The sequence below is a fragment of the Phaseolus vulgaris genome, chromosome 2 (genome assembly GCF_000499845.2).
Source record: "Phaseolus vulgaris cultivar G19833 chromosome 2, P. vulgaris v2.0, whole genome shotgun sequence".
Classification (NCBI taxonomy): Eukaryota; Viridiplantae; Streptophyta; class Magnoliopsida; order Fabales; family Fabaceae; genus Phaseolus; species Phaseolus vulgaris.
Window position 1 is genome coordinate 2,965,723 of NC_023758.2, and position 23,110 is coordinate 2,988,832.

The 23,110-nt window shown below is 29.6% G+C and overlaps 3 protein-coding genes across 3 annotated transcripts; all 3 read left to right on the forward strand.

Moving 5' to 3' along the window:
- LOC137810209 (plant-specific TFIIB-related protein 1) lies at positions 1-2,480 on the forward strand. Its single transcript, XM_068611365.1, has 3 exons — positions 1-646; positions 951-1,109; positions 1,503-2,480. The coding sequence occupies exons 1-3, from the start codon at positions 71-73 to the stop codon at positions 2,253-2,255; spliced, it is 1,488 nt and encodes a 495-aa protein (XP_068467466.1). The 5' UTR covers positions 1-70; the 3' UTR covers positions 2,256-2,480.
- Positions 2,481-7,544: 5,064 nt separating this feature from the next.
- Positions 7,545-20,332, forward strand: LOC137810210 (histone-lysine N-methyltransferase EZA1-like). Its single transcript, XM_068611366.1, has 17 exons — positions 7,545-7,712; positions 8,167-8,271; positions 10,666-10,925; positions 11,110-11,271; positions 11,606-11,690; positions 11,819-11,980; positions 12,088-12,135; positions 12,219-12,287; positions 13,504-13,913; positions 14,578-14,725; positions 15,203-15,423; positions 16,071-16,202; positions 16,596-16,683; positions 17,118-17,165; positions 17,242-17,370; positions 19,759-19,836; positions 19,919-20,332. The coding sequence occupies exons 1-17, from the start codon at positions 7,560-7,562 to the stop codon at positions 20,105-20,107; spliced, it is 2,487 nt and encodes an 828-aa protein (XP_068467467.1). The 5' UTR covers positions 7,545-7,559; the 3' UTR covers positions 20,108-20,332.
- Positions 20,333-21,342: 1,010 nt separating this feature from the next.
- On the forward strand, positions 21,343-22,179 carry LOC137810211 (uncharacterized). The gene has a single exon (XM_068611367.1). It carries the CDS (start codon positions 21,527-21,529, stop codon positions 22,037-22,039), a length of 513 nt encoding a protein of 170 aa, XP_068467468.1. The 5' UTR covers positions 21,343-21,526; the 3' UTR covers positions 22,040-22,179.
- Positions 22,180-23,110: the final 931 nt, after the last annotated feature.

The following is a 23,110-nucleotide window of genomic DNA, read 5'->3' on the forward strand; positions in this document are numbered from 1 at the left end:
ATACTTGTATAGAGCCGCAGTAATAAGGTGCAAAAAAGAAAAGCGGTGAGACTGAGAGACAGAAGGAAAAATGAAGTGCCCGTATTGCTCGGCGGCGCAGGGGCGTTGCGCGACGACGAGCAGCGGGCGTTCGATCACGGAGTGCACGTCTTGCGGGCGCGTAATGGAGGAGCGACAGTCGCATCCTCACCACGTGTTCCACATGCGCGCCCAAGATAACCCTCTATGTCTGGTCACATCGGATCTCCCTCTCCCTCTCAATCAGAACGACGACGAGGACCCTTTCGAGCCCACGGGCTTCATCACTGCCTTTTCCACGTGGTCCCTCGAGCCCAGCCCACTTTACCTTCAGTCATCCCTCTCCTTCTCCGGCCACCTCGCCGAACTCGAACGCACTCTGGAATCCTCCTCTTCCTCCTCCTCTTCTTCGTCTTCAACGGTTGTGGTTGATAATCTGAGGGCCTACATGCAGATTATCGATGTTGCGTCAATTCTAGGGTTGGACTGCGACATTTCCGACCACGCTTTTCAGTTGTTCAGGGATTGTTGTTCCGCCACGTGTTTGAGAAACCGCAGTGTGGAGGCGCTTGCTACTGCCGCTCTCGTTCAGGCCATCAGAGAGGCGCAAGAGCCCAGAACCCTTCAGGTCATTACGTTTCTGCTATGCTAATTTTCCATTTCTTTTTTCTCTTGTAATTAATATTGTTGAATGGTTGATTTCAATTTTTGTCTTCTGGATGAATGAACGCTTGCATTTTTCTTCAGTGAAAATCAACGGTCGGTCATTTTTAGGGATTTGTGAAGGAAGAGTCATCGCACTCAAAACAAGTAGCTAGCATTTGAGTTTGCTTTCAGTAGGAAAATACTGCTTGCTTGATATGTTGGATAGCTGAAAACATTAAAGTTATTGTGATATCTATAATATTGATGCTTGTGTAGTCATATGGCAGGAAATTTCAATTGCAGCCAATGTGCCACAAAAGGAAATTGGGAAATACATTAAGATACTTGGTGAGGCTTTGCAGCTAAGTCAACCTATTAACAGCAATTCCATTTCAGTTCATATGCCAAGATTTTGCACGCTTCTTCAGCTCAATAAATCTGCCCAGGTACCTCTAGTCACATCCCATTTCATGGGTTCAACATTATTTTGTTTCGAAATCTTGAAAGGGTTTATCTATACCTACTAGCAAAAAGCCATTGAATTTTGCCATGATATGAAATAACTGCTCGGTTTCTCATGCTCTTACATTTGCAAGGTTCTAGAATTTGTTTTCGTTGCTATTTTCTTTGTAAATCAAAGATGTTGTGATACGTAGAGAATAAAGAATTTACGTCCGTGACAGGATACGGGATATACTTATGATATTGGTGATGTGTACTCATTACATTGGTGGACATTGGGTTATACTTTGTTGTCTAAGCACCAATTTTGGTGCATTATTTTATTCTGTACCATATATTATAGAATTCTGAGAACAAGTCCTACAATTTTTTTTAAGGAACTGGCTACTCACATTGGAGAGGTCGTGATCAACAAATGCTTCTGTACTCGCAGGAATCCTATTAGCATCTCAGCTGCTGCTATATATTTGGCTTGCCAACTTGAAGACAAACGCAAAACCCAGGCAGAAATTTGTAAGGTGACTGGTCTTACTGAAGTCACTCTCCGTAAAGTGTATAAGGAACTATTGGAGAATTGGGATGATTTGCTTCCCTCTAATTACACCCCAGCTGTTCCTCCAGAGAGGGCATTTCCCACAACGATAATTGCTTCTGGCCGTTCTTCAACACCTAAGGCTGATGCTGGAGAGTCTATCTCTTCTTTGGACTTAGAAAAGTTGACAGATATTAAACCTAGCAAACCTAATGAGGTCTCAGGCATAGTTCATCAGCCCAGAGGGAAGGATGAGGCTGACGGTAAAAGCAATGATCAAGCAAGCCATTCCACAGTTAATCAACAGCCACCTTTTTGGCAATCCCAGCTTCCCAGTGGTACCCACAATCATCAGAATGTATTACAAGGAATGGATATTGATGTATTGCAGCGAAGCCACCAACAGCCTGAACACATGGCAGAGGATACAAATGGTGCTGCAAACGGTAATTCGATTAAATCAAGCCAACTTTGCAGTCCTCCTGCTTCGAGTGCAAGTTCTGTTATGAGACAGTTTTCAGCTCCCCCTTCAGCTGGCCCTTCAAATGTTCGATTAGGTCAGTCACCAAAGATAATTCCAGGTTATCCGGATCACTGAAGAGCAATGAATCAAAATGGTTTAGAAAATACAGGTTCTTGTGCCAACACCTAATCTAGCATGGATAAAATTAGTTTGTCGCTTTTAAGTAATCTATTGTATATATACATATTGTGTCATTTGATTTAATTATGTGGTGTGAACTTGAGTGTGGTTATTGCTATAACCTAGAACTGGAAATTCATCGATAACTTAACACTAAGGGTTTGAAACCTATTTGCGTCAGTGCAAGCAGGGTTCGCTCATACTAACTCGTAACATGTTGTGTATTACTAGTATTGACAAATATTAAGTAAATCACTTCACGTGGTAGGAATTAACCACCTCCAAATATGAATAATTTGGATACTTGAAAAGAAACTAACTTTTGTTAGCGTATAGAGCAACTTGGTATTCAACAACAAACACCAATTGATTAGATATTTTGTTAGGTCCAATAGCTTATAAATATCACCTCATGGAGTATTCAGGTCATCTCATTACACATACTTATCATTTATATCTCTATGTTTGTATTAACTTGAACGTAAGAGAGTTTCTGCAGATAGACAACCACTCGGTCATCGTCATTAAAGCTCTCGACAACCTTGAAGAAGAGGTCAATCAATTCACATAGCTTGAATTTTCACCTTAGATTGTTCTTGCTCATTCTTGGTAAGAATATTTGGTCATTCTTGGTAAGAATATTTGGTGTCCACCACAGGATTAGCTTAAAAGTATTCCCATACCTCAAATTCTATGGTACTCACTTGCTCATTCTTGGTAAGAATATTTGGTGTCCACAATAGAATTAGGGTAAAAGTATTCTCATACCTCAAATTTTATGCTACTCACTAGATTTCAATATTATTTATATTATCTGTGTCCACTACTAATTAATATTAATTGACTTTGATTTTTTTTTATAATTATGTTCTATATTTTTTACTTGAAATTAACATGATTACATCAATAATAATAATAATAATAAATATTAATTTATGTTTATATATTCAACTTTTATGTTGTAGGGTTTAATTTTTATTTTCTTCGTTTTATTTTTTTTTAACTAAATATTTTTAATTTATTACTTTTTTATTTTTATTTTGTAAAAACTTATTTCTTTATTCATTAATAACTATTTTAAACATTAAAAATATTTATTTATTTAATGGAAAATAAAAATTATTAATTTTTTATTTTTATTTTTTTACTTTTGAAATGATGTTAGATAGGAAAATAAAAACAAAAAGGTGCTAAATAGGAAAAAAAATGATGGATGGAGAAATAAAAGTTTAAATAGTGCTATATGAGAGATTGAGTCCATCAATTATACATGTTTTATTATCTCTTTAAATATAATAGACTTTTTCATATTTCTCCGCTTGTTTCGTCTCATTTTCTATAATTTAATAAATTGAAATTAATTTTTTTGTCATTTTTCTATGACTATAATATTTCCATCATTAGAATCAAACAGAGGCGGGTTCAATTTTTTAAATTTTATTATATATATATATAAGTACTTATTTATTTAAGTGTTAATATTTTAATAAAATATATGTTTTTATAGTTCTTGTTCTCATTATTAATGTTGTATTTTTTATAGTTGCCGATATAATTGTACTTTTTTTTTAATTATAGATCAAATATTTGGTAATATATATTTTCTTTTACATTACTATTATTTCTAAGAATTGCAAATAGTTATAATTTTTAATCAAATAACTATTAATTTTCTTTTATTGAGTTAAAAATAAAAAATTATTTATTAACCTTATTTAATCAGATTTACAAATATTATAATTAATACATTATATTTTGTTAACAAATTTTCTATTTTCATCACTTTTTTTCTATAATTTTTTGTCGACTTTTTTTTATTTTGTTTTCAGATTTCAATATATCTTCAATATCAAGTGCACATGTTAAATCTTGTGTAGTTATTAGGAAAACAAATTAAATAAAGAATGTTTACTGTAATTTATTTTTACAATTACAGTCTTTTGTTAATATATAATAATCCTAAAAAATTCTACTATGTATTTTATTAAATAAATACTTTTTTTTGCTAGATAAATATATTATTTAATTGTAATTTTGATTTTGATTTTTTAAAATAACTAAATTCTTATTGAAAGTTTAATATTTTTTTTTTAAAAAAAATTGTATTCTAAAAAGTCATTTTGTCTAAATTTTTTCATCTAATAAGTATTAATTGAATTTATTCTTTATTTATTTTTAAAAAGTATTTTTTATTTATTAAGTTAAGTTATTATTAGATTCATTTTTGTATAATTTTCATTATGTGAATTATTTGTGTACAATAAAAAGTACGTCATAGTTAGTAAAAAAAAAAGAATGATAAAACAAAGTATATAAATATAAAGAATAATAATGAAAAAATTAAACAAGTTATAACTTAATTAATAATAAGCTATTTAATAGTTTGTAACTTATCAGTTATAAATCTCTAAAATAAATTATATTCAGTAACTTACAAAATATTTTTATGTTGATTAAATTAATTTATTATCTAGCAATTAACTTACTCAGCGTATTGTAATAAAACCATTTCTGCTTGTGACCTGTATTTTAAAATTGTTGTAAATCGTTAAATAAATAAATACAAATGGTATAGGTAAGCTGTGATTACTCTTGGAGTAGGTGTAGTCACCCTCTATTGAATGTAATGTTGAAAGCCACACACATAATCTTAATTAAATTCTAATTTTTCATTTAGTTGAATTCTTATTAAAAAAAAAGTGTTCTATTAACTATTTAAAAAAATTTATATTTTTAATTTTTTTTTCTCATTTAATTTTATTATCAATTAGGGTGATATAACTTATTTTTTATTGTGATTAGCTATATGTATCCATATAGAAAATCATAAAAAATAGCTTAATTAAATTTTAAATTTGTCACAAATTAAAGTATTTTTAATTAAATTTATATTAACAAAGTTCATTATATTGAGTATTTAAAACTTTTATGTGTTAATTGAGTATTTGTTGTTAATTTATGTGATAATTTGATTTTACAGTTTCAAATAAAACAACACGAAATTATACAATCAACAAATAAAGTTACTGAACTAACTGTCTGTACGTTATTATTTTGTTGTTTGGTCAAATACTCAATTGAAACAAAAAAATATATATAAAAAAAATATTAATTATTTTTTTTAATAAATATTCAATAAAAAATACTTAAACAAAAAATTAATTAAATTATTTTCTATATTTTTCAAGTAAAACAAACAATAATCATGCAAAATAACTATTAGTTGGTGAAAAATATCAGACCATAAAAACTTAATTAAAAAATATAAAAATAAAAACTCAATTGAAAAATATAAAAGTTCTATATATTTAATAAAATACAAATTTTAAACAAAAAGCTAATTAAGTTTAATCTTAAATATGAATTTAATAGAATACAAAATGTCATTAATGTAGTATTTATATAAATACGTAAACCAACGGTTTTTTTAACATACTTAATCATTTTTGTTACATATAATATATATTTATATTTAATAGTATCATGAAAATAAGAGTTTTTTTTATTAAATTTAATACATATAATAAATGTAATAAAGTATTAAATGAAAATTATTTATTACATAATTTAATATACTTTGTACAGTTGATATATAAATATATTTATTTGATAATGTTATTAAATATATTATCTTTATGTAATACAATAATTTTATTAAATCTGATCCATTTAAATGAAAAGTATTTATTACATAATTTAATGTATTCATTGCAAATAATAAATAAATATGTTTAATAATGTTATCAAACAGATTATATTTATGAAATACAGTAATTTTTATTAAATTTAATTCATTTAGCAAGTATAATATATTATTAATGAAAATTAATTATTACAAAATGTAACATATTCATTGTACCTAATATATAATTAAATATAGTAGTGTTATTAATATTAACTATTATATTTATGACAAATAACACAAGTATTAAATTTAATACTTGTAATAATTATAATATGTTGATATATGAAGCTTATTTATTGAATAATTTAATAACTATATAATATATGATAATAATAATAATAATATACATTTAAAAATGATAATTTTATTATTTAAAAATGTACTTAACAAAACATTTTTAAAATATTCTAAATTTATATTGGTGTTTTCATTATTAAATTATAATGAAATTTTTTAATTTCTATGTATTTAAAAATAATTATAGCTAATTGTTGTTGTTGATCAAAGTATATTTAAAAAAACCAAAGTAAATGCATTAGTTTGATTTTTATTTTTTTCTTATATTACATGTCAACAGTTAATTTAATCGGGTTTACTATAATCATTGTAATTTTTATTATTTGGGAGTAATGTAATAAATGGGAAATTATTTACTTTAAATAATTAAACGAGAAGGTAACAGTATTGTTATTAAATTTCAATTTATGAGATATTTTTCTGTATCGGATAAATCAAGCCCCGTTATTTTATATAAAATGAATAAAACAATGGGATTATTTTATTTATTTCATAATATTGAAAAATATAAAATTTAAATTTATTATTATTAAAATTCATGTTTGATTTTAGAGTATAGTAGAAATATATTTGAAAGGTAATTTTGTGACACTTTTTTTTATTAATTAATATAATATGAAACTACTTTTGCTGTTTTATCTTATTTTAAAAGTGTTATATATAATCAGACTGTTTATTTTGACAATAATTTTCTTTGAAGTTTATCTACCGTAAGTTCTGATTAAATGATAATGTATAAAAATTTACAAGAACAATGCATGTGAATTAAGTCCAGATTTAGTTAATGTAAATTAAGTATTAAATTTTGTTTCTCTTTTAAGGGTAATTCAAATGGAGGATTATAAACATAGAACAAAATTAATTTTCTTTCGTTTAACACTTATTCAATTTTCAGAAATTTTCTTTATTCAAACGAAAGGGAAAATTATTAAATGCCTTTTATATTTTAACATATTAAACTTATTAACTTTTATTTAATAAAATTCCCATTAGAGTGTCAATTAAAAAAACATTCGGAATATCATGTTTGAAAAAGAGATGTTCAAATCAACCAAAATTTAGAAGTTTGTTCACTTTTATAATATTTTTACTTCAATTTTATTTTAACAATAATTTTTCTTTGACTAATTTTTTTAATTTTTTTTATGTAATATAATTTCGTTTTTGTTTTTATCCAAATTTTAGAGGATATGGGTGGGAAAAAACGTTGGGGTTGATGGTGGTCCCAAGTAGAAAGAAAATAATAATAAGCCGCGCATGAAACGGCACCATATATTATGCAACGTTTGTGGTATGACAACTCATTTCTGAAGACAGTTTTTCTTACTTCACTTCCCTCTCTTCTTCTTCTTCTTCAATCCTTCTCCTTCCATCAATCTTTCTCTGCATCAATGGTCAACAAAATTCCTAGCTCTGCCTCCAAACATCATGTCTGTGTCTCTCTCTTCACTCCTCTCTTCTCTCATTTTCTCCAATTCCTTTCGTTTACATCTTTTATTTTCCTGCATTCTTCGTCTTCTTTGAAATCGTATCACAGCGATGGTTCGGAATTGAACTTAGATGATAGTATGATTTCATGCATGAATTGGAAAATTGTCCCTCAATTTTTGTGCGCACAACAAATAGTAGAATTCACATTTTAGTTTGGGAAATTCGCTCCATGTTTGGTTACCGATACATCCTTTGATCGATGAGCGTCGTTCCTCTGCTTAATGCATAGGGAGTGAACTTCACATTCCTTGTCTGCTTTTCTGCCACAGCCACACGCGATACTGTGGAGGCAGATTTTATTTTATTTTATTTTTATGTAAAGAATAGGGACTTTTGTTTATTGTATGTTTGGAGCAATATTTGTAAGATTATTTTATGCTGTAATATTTACAGAAACATCAGGGAAAGTCAGCAATAGATGTTACTAGAAGAACTATGAAGACCAAGATTAAAGTGTTGACAGATCAATTCCATGCTCAGAGAGGGCAATCAGTTAAAGTAAGGGCTTTTTCTTAATATATTTTTTAAAAAAAAATTCATTTGCTAGCTTATTTATATTTTAAATATGAGAAAACATTTATCAATTTTTTTATTTTTTATTTATTTTCAGAATATAATAGATTTTCTATCAGGAATTGGTTACTGAGCAGTGTGAATCTGTTGCTTAGAATAATTTTTAAAACAAGAAAAATTAGAGTGAAAAGTCCTCTAAGTTTGCAATTGCATGACTTGATTCTTGAAAATGTTTCTTTGTCCTTTTAATCATCGGCGATGTTATTAGATTAATTTTGTGGAATTAGTATCTAGCTCTTTTTGGTTTTGTTTTGTTTTGTGGGAAAGTAGACAATGCCTAAAATTTAAAACAAATAGTGAAAATTAAAACATGTTGCAATTTGCTTGCAACTTAGTTTAAAGTCCTCGAATGTAGTAGTAATGATATATACAATATGTTTAGCGGAAGTCACATTTACTACAAAACGATTATGGTTAAATTTTTGTAAATTTGATGTGCAAAAGCATCACACTAGAGACAGGACACCCCAACAATGGTGGCGCTTCAAGCTCTACCTATGCTGCACATCTACAATAAAATATACAAAATAATCACGAAGCGGATCAAACCAAAAGTCATCATCAAAATTACGCCAACCTGAAAACATGCGCATATTTTTAAAACAATTCTATCAATAAAGTTAGGAACATGATCCCACTAAATAATGTTAAGTTTATTATCCAATCCATGCTTAGCTAAGTTATTTGCACAAGAATTTTCTTCCCTGAAATTATTGGAGAACAATGAAAGACCATTGGAAAACAAAAAGGTAAACATTTTCTCCATCTCACACGAAGACGCCAAGGGACAATATTTTCCTCATGGAAAAGCCTAGAGAACTAACTATGGGTCTGATTCAAGCCAAAAATTATTCCGACCATCTCTTTCCGCAGGCTCCAAAGCAAATATAACTATTAAAATTTCAGCAGCAAGTGCAGAATCCACCCCAATGTAGGTTGAGAAGCCACCTAGGAAATTACTTATATTGTCTCGAACAATACCACTACAGGAGGAGTGCCCAGGATTACCACGAGAATTCCTATCAGTGTTGCATTTGATGCAATCTTCTGAAGGAGGAAACCAGTTAATTTCCAAAATTTTAGGAGCTGGAGGGGGACAAATTGGGAATTTTTTTTTTTTCAGAATTCTAAAATCATCCATAGAAACAGCCCTGTACCTCCTAGAAAGAAGACCTGAGGTAGCTATTTCCAACTTAGTATTTGCAAAAGCCTGACCAATTGATAATGCTGTATTGGAAAATCTCAGAGTTCCTCATGTACCAAATCATCTATATGATATGAATCTCTCTCAATAAGGTACCAACAACCAATTGTTTATTACGTGAGGAATGAAGAAAGTCCAAGATATTATACCTGTGGAAACAGACTCACAGTTCCAGTGAAAAATATCTTTAAACCAACTCCAAAACCGTGAAGCAAAACCACAGTGGAAAAAGATGCGTTGAGAAGTTACCTCCACGCCACCACATAGACTACACAGAGACCACAATACATCCACTTCTACATAAATTTTCATCAATAGTCATTCTGTGATGCACAAGTCTCCAAAGAAGGAATGACCTAAATGGAGGAATTGTTGGAGACCAAATCATTTTCTTACTAGAAACATACAGCACCAGATTTCACATAAGATATAGCAGCTTTGAAAGTCAATATCCCATCCTTAGCAGGCCTCCAAATGACTTGATCTTGCTGCACAAGGATCTCAAAGCCCGAAAGTTTATCACATAAAACCAGTAATCTCTGCAAAACGTTTCCAGGAACTTGTACCAAGTTGGAGCATGTGAAATCTTTTACAGTAGCAGATAGCTACGGATACGAAGTGCTACAACAATCGAGGTATCCCGGCACCACACATCATTCCAGAAGTTAATATGAGATCCATTTCCTATCACCCAATATACATTATCATGAACTTCAGGTATGAATCTAGCCAAAGAAGAAAACAGAAAAGAAGAGTTGTATTTATTTAATGGAGTTCTGTGCTTAAAAAAACAGACATCATCTGAGCCCATTAAGAATCAGAGAACGGTCAATCATTAAGTTTCATTAATCTTCATTAACCTTTATTAATAGCATATACAGAGCAAATAAAGGACTAATATGGAATGCAAGTTATTAATCTTGCTAATGCAATAAAATTGTATCGTTGTCCAAGTTAATCAAATCAACCAATTATGACCACATATATATACACATATAAAGCCTGAGAAGGTAGGCCCTTGCCTGCCCCCTTTTAATACATTCCTAATTGAGAACGACTTGTTTTGAATACACTGCTAACTAGAATGAAATTAATCTTAGTTGTTTTTTCCACAGGAAAAAGTTCAAAGACATTGGAGGAACCTTGAGCCTCTTTCTCCAACGAGAGTACTATCAGGGAATGAGTATTTGCGGGAAGGGAACGTCAATATGCTGTGTTTGAGAATTAACAATCCTTTATGTAAATTCACTGGGTTCCCTGAAGCTACACTAGAGGAGGATCAAATCAATAATGTGGACATATCATCGGCAGAAAGTATTACGATTCCAAACAAGGAAAAATTACCATCATATACGACTTGGGTATATGTGGCCAGGTGTGTTTGACTTTCAGGTTTCAAAAACTTAATTTCTGCCCAGATAGTTGTCCGATACAACTTTTGTCATTGGCAAAAATTACAAGCTTCTTCAATTGTATTTTCTTTTAAAATAGAAAATATTATTGATAAATTCGTTTGCAGATTGTATTTTTTATTTTTCAAGATTTTTCACACTGAACAGAAATGAGAGAATGGTTGATGATCAATCGGTCATAGGAAAATATCAAATGTACTATGACCAAAATAGAGGTGAAATGATGATATGCAGTGATAATGAGGAAGAGATACCAAATACCAAGGATGTTAAACATGAATTCACTGAGGCTGAAGATCAAATTCTGAGGTAAAATTAAGATGTAGATGTTGTACTTGCATGTTGTAGTTCTAGTTATTTATGAAGAAAAATGGAATTACAAAAGGAGCTGAAGATCCTTATTGAAATTTTTGTTGTGAGTCATATATAAATTTTTAATTTACACATTTGTTTGCTGAACAAAATAGGGGACCTATTGTGGTTTTCCTTCCTCAAGAAATAGGAAATAAGATCTTTATCATCATCACACAAGATATCTAAATGAATACCAAAATTTTAACTTATTGGGTATCATTTTTCTGCTTTATTCAAATGTTTGAAGCTTCTCTATTCTAGAATTACTATCTTGACTCTTGAATATTAGGATGACACTCGAGGAATACGGGTCTACTAAGGAGGTATTGGGTGTCATTAAAGAGATTGTTGAGACTAACGCTTCACAAATTCAGGTAATCTAGAATAACTTATTTACATGAATATCTATTTTGATGCTCATTAATCCTATTTAATTATTCATGGATATTTTGAACAATCATTTATGTTTTGGAGTTTTTTTTTTCTTCATTAAAATGTGCAGGAGAGGTACGAAAAACTAAAGGAAAAGAATATGGAGAGTCCGGATCAACATTCTAAAGATTGTCATTGTAAAGGATGCGAAAATCATCTTGGAATATGTCTGGAGAAAAGCTTGAGTGGTGGTTTAGAAACTTTTGATAAAATCTTCTGTCGTCGATGTTTGGTATATACTAAAATATTATCTTCTTGAAATTCTTGTAATTGTCATGATGTTTGATATCATATTAAATATTTTGTATCTATGTATGCTTTTACAATTTCCTTGAGCAGATCTTTGACTGTGCAATCCATGGCACTGATCAACCTTTAATATATCTTGTAAGTAGAAATGCTTTATGTTCTTTTCAATTTAATGTGTTCCCAACTACATCAATAAATTAATTTGATGATTTACTTCCCAGAGCGAAAAACATGTCTGCTCTGAACCTGAAGGTGGTAGGAAACCATGCAGTGATCAATGTTACCTTCTGGTATTCTTCTTCTTGTTCTTGGTTGATCTAATTAACTTGTTTTTGTTCTGATATTGTTTTTATTAACATTAGCGAGATTGAATTACTTCCATTCCATTTTATTTTCATATGTGACTTGAATATTAATAGGGGTTAAGTAAACATTAATAAAAGCTAACAAGAATTAGTAATCATTTTTTTAGTAAATGTGACTACCAATAAACATATTATAAATATGTATTTATATATTATCATTATTATAGAATTTGAGGACTTTCAATTACTATCATTATAATATAATTTTATTTTTATGTGTAAAAGCAATAAATATTTTTGCAGTAGTATTTTTCAAAAAGTTATTTATTATACGCCAGATGTTTAAATATTATAAAGCAAAACAAAAATATCCCTCCTAAAGAGATTTCTGGATGCATCCTTAATATAAAAAAAGTAATTTGCCAACTTGAATTGCTATAAATTTTTTTATTGGGAAAAAAAATAATGAAGATATTTCAAGGATACATCAATCCTTATACAAAATATTCAATCCACTCACAGGTACTCAAGAAATCGACCTCATACAAACTAGTAGTTCGAGACATTAATCAAAATAAAAAAAAAATGTTAATCTAACCTTTGCAGTTACTCACAACCAAACCTTCAGCTAGATCATCATGAAGACTTCAATATAATTTATAGTTCCCTTCCTTAAAAATCTTTTTGTTCCTTTGTTTACACAATTCTCCAACTACTGCTACCCATACACAAAAATCAAATGTTGTTGACTGCTTCACTTTCCTTGGTCAATCTAAAGTAGGCAAAGTGCTTTTTAGGATCATAATACGCTATCGATGTCACCCCCATCCAGTCAAAGCATTTTGTCCACACCAACTAAGCTACATGCACAAACAAAATATATGTGACGTTGTTTCTTCTTCCTCCCCACACATACTGCAAAGACTATTCTCCATTGTATTCCTCTCTTCACCAAATTTACTTTAGTTGCTATTTTGTCCTCCAACACCAGCCATAAATTCTTTAATAATAAATGTTTTCCACCATTTAAAAAAATTGTATGCACATATATACTTGCTAAAGCACCACCTTATCTACTTTTGTTATATGTTTGATGAAAAAACAATGTGCTAGGTTGTGAATTGGACTCCATTATTTCATTTTCCCACAGTTAAAGGATATCAGGATTTCGTTTAAAAACTCCGCTCGTTGATCTTTTCAGGATAAAAGAATTACACCAATGGAAGAGGACTCGACATTGCCTCCTAATGAGCCTCAGAGTTCTTGTAAGCTGAAGAAAGTCCCAGATGATATAATTATCAAAATTGGCAATCATTACAGTGAACTAAATTTGGATGCTAGTGACAAAGATAACCACACAACATCCCGTGCATCTTTGAAAAGTCTAGATGAACATGCGTCAAAGCAATTATCAGTTTCTGGTAGCTTTGACCATAGTGAGCGGGACAAAGGAGTTACGAATGGACAAAAAGATCTTACAAAGGAGATAGAATTTAACGACATGTCCATTTCAAAGGAAGTGCAAGCTGGTGAGATGATAAGTGACTCAGATTGGAGACCTCTAGAGAGAGATTTATATTTGAAGGGAGTAGAAATGTTTGGAAAAAATAGGTACGGAGTTTTCTCACTCTTAAAAAACACTTGGATCATGTTAAATAATTAGGTTATTTTATTATTTTTCTTCTGAAAATATTTGTATTGTGTAGAGAAATGGTAGAACCAAATTATGCTTATAGTGTGTGTACAGAGGAAATGATCATAGTTGGAGTTTTAACCTTGAAACTTGAAGGCCTTAGGTTCAACTTGTGGAATCAACCTCTTACATATACAACACTATAGAATCGTTTTATGAATTTGAACAATCCCTAGTCCTCGTGCACAACGAGAGTTCTTGGGAGATATGAGGGGGACAAACATTCGGGAGTTGGAAAGCCTCACATCATTCGTCGTGTGCGATTTATATATTTCTTGAACCTATTTGCTTAATATTAATTCATGAGAAGATTATAAATCTAAGATATTATCATAATCTTAGTAAGATTTTTTAGGCCTATTATATTACTGAGTACCCACACATGTTTGAGATAACTAATCTTAGACCTGTTCTCTTGAGTGTGTGATGTGGAGGTGTTGCTTTATATCTGGTATGTGTTTTGTTGCTATCCTAAGCAGTGTAGCCAGTTAATCCTAAAATCATGAACAGTGAGAGATTTTCAAAACATAATGATTGTTATTTATTTGTTTTTGCTTATGCGATGCTTCTCACGCTTTGCAGTTGCCTTATAGCCGCTACCTTACTTCCTGGCTTGAAGACTTGCTTGCAAGTAGCTAGGTATATGTTTGCTGGTGGAGAGTCAATGATCCATGGATCCACACCAAATTCAACAGTGGATAGAAATGAAAAGATCAATCCAGAGTGCACAGTGAGAGTTACAAGCATTTGTTTCCTTATCTTCTGTGTTTTCTTCTATTGACTTAATAATTTTTCTAGAGATGTGGGAGTTGTTTGATGATGATGATGGAAAATTTATTCTTCCCCCAATATTCTGTAAAATAATTATAATACAATTTATTGAGTAAACAAATTTGAATAGGGAACATCAATATATTTTGGAATGTCTTGCACTTGCTCAAATTGCAAGATAAACATCAACTTCAGTAGTTGAAAAAATTTAAACTATTATTATTTAGGGACTTTCCAGATTTTGTATTTTGTGTTTCCTAATAGGGAGGTTGTTTTCTTGTATTATACTTTTCTAACTGCACTTTATAAATCAATTAGAAGGAAAGCATAATCTCTGAATGTTAAGTTTTTTGTATTCTGAATATAATTTTGTCATGTTATGTTATTTAGATGGCTTCAAACTACTTTCGATTTTAAATTTGGGTTACTTTGGTAGGACGTAGAAATGTTAGCAAGATCAAGGTCACAACGGAAAAAGGGAAAACCTAGGAAGTTCAACTATAGTCGAAAGTCTGCTGGTCTCCCACCTAGATGGAGAAAAATTGCTTATGGCCAAAACCTGTGTAATAAGCAATATACTCCTTGTGGGTGTCATGGAATGTGTGGAAAGGAATGTTCTTGTCTTCTTAATGGAACTTGCTGTGAAAAATATTGTGGGTATGTGAATTTTCATTTAGTTATGTCCTTTAATCCTTCTTTCTTTCTATTAAAGAAATAGACACCATATTTTAATTTTTTCATGGCCATGTGTTGCCCAATTTAAATTACTTTGGTACCATCTTTATGGGGTATCTAATTTGAAGATTCAATTCTAACAAGGATATTTTGTATTTCTCATGGCCATGTGTTGGACTTTTTGAAGTACTTTGTTAACAATCTTTTTTGGATATCTAATTTAAAGATTCCTGTCCAACAAGGGTGATCTGGATACATTATTTAATATGTTTTTTCCTAGGTACTTTAACTCAAAAGGAAAGAAGCAAGATTTTTCTTGGAGTGCTAGAGACATGTGGAAAAAAGCTATTAAAAATTGATGCTTAGCAAAGCATGAAAATGCATTCTCAACGTAAATTGTGATAAGAAAAATGATAGTTAATTTGAGAATCCTTAGAATTGCATATAATTTTTTTATGTGTTTGGGTTTATAAATTAATATAGGTAATAAAGAGTAAGTTTAGAATTAAATAATATGAAAAAATATTAAAATAATAATATTGGGAATTTTACTGTGATTGTATAAAAATTTGGATTGTAAATGTATCATTACTTCTATCATAAATTCGTTATTCTTTTTTTACTTTTAGGTGTTCAAAGATATGCAAAAATCGATTCAGGGGATGTCATTGTACCAAGAGTCAATGCAGAAGTCGATTGTGTCCATGCTTTGCAGCCAATCGTGAGTGTGACCCGGATGTATGTCGAAATTGTTGGGTTAGGTAATGTTATTATTATTATTATTATTTTTGTATCTCTAACTTGATTTTTTTTAGCCTATTTTTTCTATTAATATATTTCTTATATTTTACTTCACGTTGTTCAGAAATTTATAACAAAGGTAAATAGTTTGATCTAATAATTCGGTAGCTTATGTTGATTCAAGAACATGAACCATATTTTTCCTATTTTTGAGAGACCAAAAAATACAATTCTCTAGTAATTTTGTCTATTGTTGATTTGGATATGTATCTTGATTTTGATTTTCAGAAGGTATTCATTTGTTTAAATATTATCCATTAAATTTATAATTGTTGTATTAACCACTCCAAATTTAAGTCAATAAAATTGATTATCATATTCCAAAAAATTTAATTGTGACATTTTTTATATAGTTGCGGCGATGGTTCATTAGGGGAGCCACCTCGACGAGGAGATGGTAAATGCAGAAATATGAATATTCTTTTAGGACAAAAAGAGAGGGTTAGTAAAGACTTATTTTATTTTTTGGAACCTGCATGGGCCATGTTTTCCTTGTTAATTGTGCCTTATAATTTTATATGAAAACTTTTATAAAAAAAAAGACTTATTTTACTTTTAAAAAAAAATGTTTTGAAAAATATTTTTCCTAAGCAATTCCACATTATTCAACAAACAAAATCCATTATATTTAAAACATCACTTTAGAAACCAAAAAGATGAAACTATTGAGAGATTCAATCCTCCACTTAATTTCTCACTTTTGCGTCACCCTCCTCCATTTATTTAGTTGAATTATTTTGAAAGGTAATATAGTGATTTTTGAAATTAGAAATAAAAAACTCTAACTCTTTTATTCTTTAAATTACTTATGTTTCATTCACGAATAAAGTAGTGAATACTTAAGTATCTTACACTCTGCTCCTTATATCTTTTAGATTCTTTTGGCAAAGTCAGATGTTATAGGATGGGGAGCATTCGCAAAGGTTGAGTTTTTTCTAACTGTTTGTTTTTAAATAATGTGATAGCATGCTTTACTAACTAATTGGTGATGCATTTCAGAACCCAATTAACAAAAATGTTTGCCTAGGAGAGTACAAAGGTGAACTAATTCCTCCTAAAGAAGCAGAAAAACGTGGGAAACTATATGATCGTATCAACACTTCCTTCCTTTTTAACCTCAATAATAAGGCAAGTTTTTGTATCAACTAAATTTTCTCTTTGACCCATGTTTTAATGCTTTTCATATGAACTTGATCATTCTTGTAATTTTTATAAGGCTGTTTGAATGATTTATTAGTTAATGTGTACAACATATAGATACTATTTTCCCTTATTTAGTGAACATGTGATTGATGCTAGGTAGTGGGTCATGAGTAACACTTAAGACCTTACCTCCTCAAATGCATAACTCAATTTGACTAAAAAGTGAATTATACAATCTTGATTCCTACATAACCTTGAATTACATGCACATTGAGCAATATGATTAGTACCTTGAGTTTGGTAAAATACTTTATTATCATTGAATTTCGATGGTCAAGGGAGTAAATCTCTAGTTGCAACTCATATTCAAATGAGATACATGCGGGGAGAAATGTTCTTTGAGATTATTCCATATTTTGTGTATATTTTTTATTTGAAGTCTTACGTCAATTAGAGATAAGATTAATTAATGGTATATAAATGAGTGAAAATTTGTCTCACAAACTAGTTTTGTAAGATTGAGCTAAACTTAAAATTCACTTCTTAAATATAGTGTCAAAATCATTTAAATCTTATCATAATAAGAGTTTGTTGAACTTATATTGTTTTACACCATAAAACTAGTGAGCTCTAATTCCATATACCAAAAGGAAAGATAAATGACGCAAAAAGAATTAATTGTATATTAATTTGCTACAAAAAAAAATATACAAAGAAGGTATATACATGCAAGCATAATTTCAACAAGACCTAACTAACTCTTAACATATACAACTAACTTTCATTATTGTTATTTACATATGCTAACAATTAGGTCATCCATCTTTATACATAGAACGATTGTCTCCTAATTGTTCAATTTATTGCTAGTTTACTATATGAACATTGTATTTATGCTAAAAAACCATCATCTAGTTTTGAAAGTAAGTCTCAATAAAAAAAATTCATTCCATTTTCTCTATTTATTTACAAATGTTTGGATCATTTTTACTTATTTTGCTTAAAAGTCATTAATATTGTTTCATTTTTTCAAATGGGGATGGTTATCACGTTGGATACTGACAGGAGATTATCATCACTCTTTTCGTATAAGGGTAGACTCTACAAACTTGATTTAGTGTATGGAGGGTTGAAATTAGGTATAAAGGTTATTTTGTAGTTGAATTTCACACAAACTTTGTTTTGTATATAGGTTGGAATATTCCTTAAATACTTCTCTTTAATTTATTCATTCTTGGATTGGAATATCTCTTAAATACTTCACTTTAATTTATTATTTTTTACTGATAAATAAATTATTTTATTTATCATTTAGTGTATTTGTTCCTCAGTTATCAATCATGCCTTATTCCTAATAGTTTTAGGAAGCTTCGAAGGATACTAAGGATACTTTAGAAAAATGTGCTATCGTAGATTAAACATAATCCTTCCTGAAAAATTTTACTTGAAATATTGTCAAGTTACCTTACATAAAAAAAAATACAATAGATATAAGTCAGTTTTGATAAAGTATAATTTATATTAAATAATTTTACTAGAGATAAAAATACCTTCGTATTTCTGACCAAAAGTAACACTAATTAAAGTCATAATATCTCTTATAGTAGATATTATAACAATTTGGTGTGTGAAGAATAATGTCTTCCATCGTTGTGATTTATTGGAAGAGGTATGTGAATAAAAAAATGTTTTATACAGATAACATAAATCATTAAGGGAGCACTATAGGAGATTTGGCCATTTTTTAAAGAAGTATTAGTTTATGACTTTTCCTCTCCCAACTAACGCATGCATTAGAACTTTTGGTTGAAACATACCAATTGAGGTAAATCATGGCCAAGTATTCATTCGGGTCAAACTCCAAAAAATCAATAGAGATAGCACAGGCTGGTTAATCATTTTATCTCTAGTGGTCCATTCTATTTTGTACTCTTCAAGTTGTCATGTTTAACATCTATGCAACATTTTGATATCTATGTTCAATTTGTTTGTTTTCGTAAGTTGACTTTCTTACAATGGTCATGTGCACTCTATAAAAAACTTACCTTTGAATTAGTAGAACTACTCAACAGTTTCATTAGATTTTTGTGAGCCTTCCCAAATATCCATAAGTATTAGTTTTTAATATTCAAATTGATACCGAAAGCTTTTGATTTGCATGAAATCGATCAAAAATTTTAAGAGATTAGGAGGTCTAGTCTAATGAGTCAATCTTCTATTACGGTTAGGTGGTTCGAGATTGAATATCTCAACCAATATTTTATATAAATTATCTCATATTAATTCATTTGTTTTTGTCAATAAAAAAAATATAATATATTGTAATTTTCTTCCTACATATTTCTCATAAACTTACTACTTGTATTTTTATAGTGGGTTATTGATGCTCATCGTCTAGGAGACAAATTAAAATTTGCGAACCATTCAGCAAAACCCAACTGCTATGCAAAGGTTAGTCCCAGTACCCACTTATGTGATTGCTCTGTACTCATTGAAGTTCATTATGGAATTGTGAAAATGATTGGTTACATAGGTGATGCTTGTTGGAGGAGAACATCGAGTGGGAATATTTGCCAAGGAAAACATTCAAGCTGGTGATGAGATTTTTTATGACTATTGGTATGATCTAGATTGCGCACCATCATGGGCTCTTCCACCAGAAGACAATGCTTCCAAAAAAGATGAACCAGTTACTTCACAAACCAAGACCAAGAAACGTTAGTCATCCGGGATTACCAATTATGCTATCTTCTCTCAAAAACCAAATTTTGTATCATTATGAATCAAACTATGAGCATGTCTTGTTTTAGACATAATTATTTCCATTTATTCAATGCTCATAAAATATCCATTTATGCAATTAGCTTGAGTGTTAGAAATTTGGGACTTGTTTGTATTAAGTACGTTTGTTATGACTGACTGTGAAAAATCTTTTGATAATATATAATACTTTCTCTTATCTAATTTTGTTCCAATTCGTCTCAAGTATATTTTGCACTTAGTAAGTTAAACTCTAATCCGTGAGTGTATTATTGTAGTTAATAGGTTTATAATGTTAAGAAAACTCAAAAGATTGTTAAAAGATAAAATGCAGTTCATTAAATAGTGTAGTGCATTTTTTATTGATAAAAAATTGAGCATATTTTGATTTAAACTTGAAGTCTGAAGTATATTTTCTAGGAAGTTGAATTTCATTCATTACTTTTTAGTTTTAGGTTTTTGGATTAAGGTTTCTGATTTATTTTTAGTATTTTATATTTAGAGTTTTATCACTATTATTTATTTCTATACACAATTCAATTAAAATAACACAAATAATTTTTTCTTAAATTATTCCATAGTAAAAGTTTTCTTAAAAAAAATTACTGAACTGTGAAGTTATGTACATGATAAAAACGAATTGACTACAATCTGATAAAACTAATTTTTTTAATACCGGTTAATATGAGTTTAGTATAATATAATCTGATATAATTAAAGTTATACACAACAAGTACGCGTTCAATTATACAATATTTTTGTAAAAATTATTTAATTGTTTTTTTACCTGTACAATAGTTTTGGGTTTAGAATTTAGAATTCTCAATTAAAATCGTATTTATTACGTACTATTATTTTTTGAGAAATAATCTACATACAAGATTTAAAAAAAAAAAATCGTATTTATCATATATGATTTTTTTTAAATTTCAAAAATTATGAATGTAAATAGTGATTTTTTCATAATTAATTCATATTTTTTATATTCTATTTGTCCAAATTCAAAATAAAAAATAATTTGAAACGGAAATTCAAAATTAAATTACACTACTTAAAAACACATTATTTTTCTTATATATAATTGATTTATTATTTTCATTATTAAATAATAGGATAAAGTTTGTTTTACATTCCTCTTTTTCTCTCGTTTGTACTTTATAATTCCTTTTAATAATACAATATTACATTTAATTAATAAATATAAATAAAATAAAAATAATATTAGTTATCAAGTGAGAATATGAAGAAAAAAAAATTAGAATATCAAATTATGTCCTAAAACTAATAATAACATTAGCTGCAAAATATTACTCATATTCAACTGGCACCTACAATTTAAGGGTGTTCATTATTCTCCCTCTCTCGCTCACAGCACAGAAGCATGAACGCTTCAAGGATGCTACTGTTGTCGCCACTATCGAGCTGCAACGTGGTGCGCGGGAAGCTTTTTCCGGAGTCACTTAGAAGGCGCAGTTGCTGTTCTCCTCCGCCGCTTAAAATAGTGAGCATGGCGAAGGAGGGCGGCGACGCCAGCAGCAACGGCGGCATTGTTGAAAAAGTAGCCATAGGAGGTGGATTGATCTCAACCCCAGTAATCGCTTGGTCTCTCTACACACTCAAAACAACCGGTTGTGGTTTGCCCCCCGGTCCAGGTGGTTCAATCGGTGCAGTGGAAGGAGTGAGCTACCTGGTTGTTGTGGGCATAGTGGGTTGGTCACTCTACACCAAAGCCAAAACCGGTTCTGGACTTCCCAATGGTCCTTTTGGGTTGTTGGGTGCCGTTGAAGGCCTTTCGTATTTGCTCTTGCTTGGCATTGTGGTTGTGTTCGGGTTGCAGTTCCTTGACAAGGGTTTCATTCCTGGTCCTCTCCCCGCAGATCAGTGCTTTGGATAGGTTCTGCACACAAAGCATTCGATAGTGTAATATGAGCCACTACAATGCTATCCTTTTACTTCTGGATAAGCTTGTAACATGTGTCTTACAATGTCCTTTTCATCTGCTTATGCCTCTCTCTATATTTTCCTTTTGTTTCATACTATGTGTCTCTCTATATTTCTTTTTATTTAATGTTTTGTTCGGATTACCGAATGGACTTTTGAGATGATAGAAAAAAAAAATGTAAAGAAAGTTAAGATGTTTGGATTAAGATAAATAGGGTAGAAAGTAGTGTAGAAAAAGTTTATAAAAATTTGTGAATGATGTGAAGAGTGTGATTGAAATTATATTTTTTTTAATTGATAAAAATGTAATTTTACACATTGCTCTTGCGTTTAAAAATTGATAAAAAAAAATTAATTTGATTGATTATTTGTGAATTATAATTGTTTTTGAGTTAAAATATTATTTTCGGCAATTGAAACATTCACTACAAGAAAAAGGTGATTTAGCTTCCATATGTATGTGTGGGCTAAGTGTAGACGCGATTTTCATGGGCCAAACTTACGCGCAAAGTAATTTCTTTTTGACAATCCGACACATAATGGACGCATATAGATTTAAATAAATAAAAAATATTTTAGTTTGCGTACGATAGAATAGGAACCATGGGCTATAGCGCACGCATAGTTAGAGTTTATTGATTTTATATTTATTTAATGTATAACATGGTAATAAATATTATAATTTTTACTTGTTTATTTTATTTATTTTAATTTTTTTAATATTATAATAATTTTTTAAATTTTAATAATATTGGTATATGTTAATTAAATTAAATTGATTACGTGTTTGTTTTTAAATTATTTAAAAAAATTATCTTAAACAATTTAAAAAGAATTGAAAAATGTTAAAAAATAATAATTGAGTAAAAGAAAAAAATGTAATTAAATTTGTAAATGTTATATAAAATACTTAAATTTTTTAAAAATTAATTATTTTAATTTCATTTCATTTATAATATTATAATAAGTATTTAAATATAAATTAGTTAAATTAAATTTATTAAATTGATTAAGTGTTTGATTT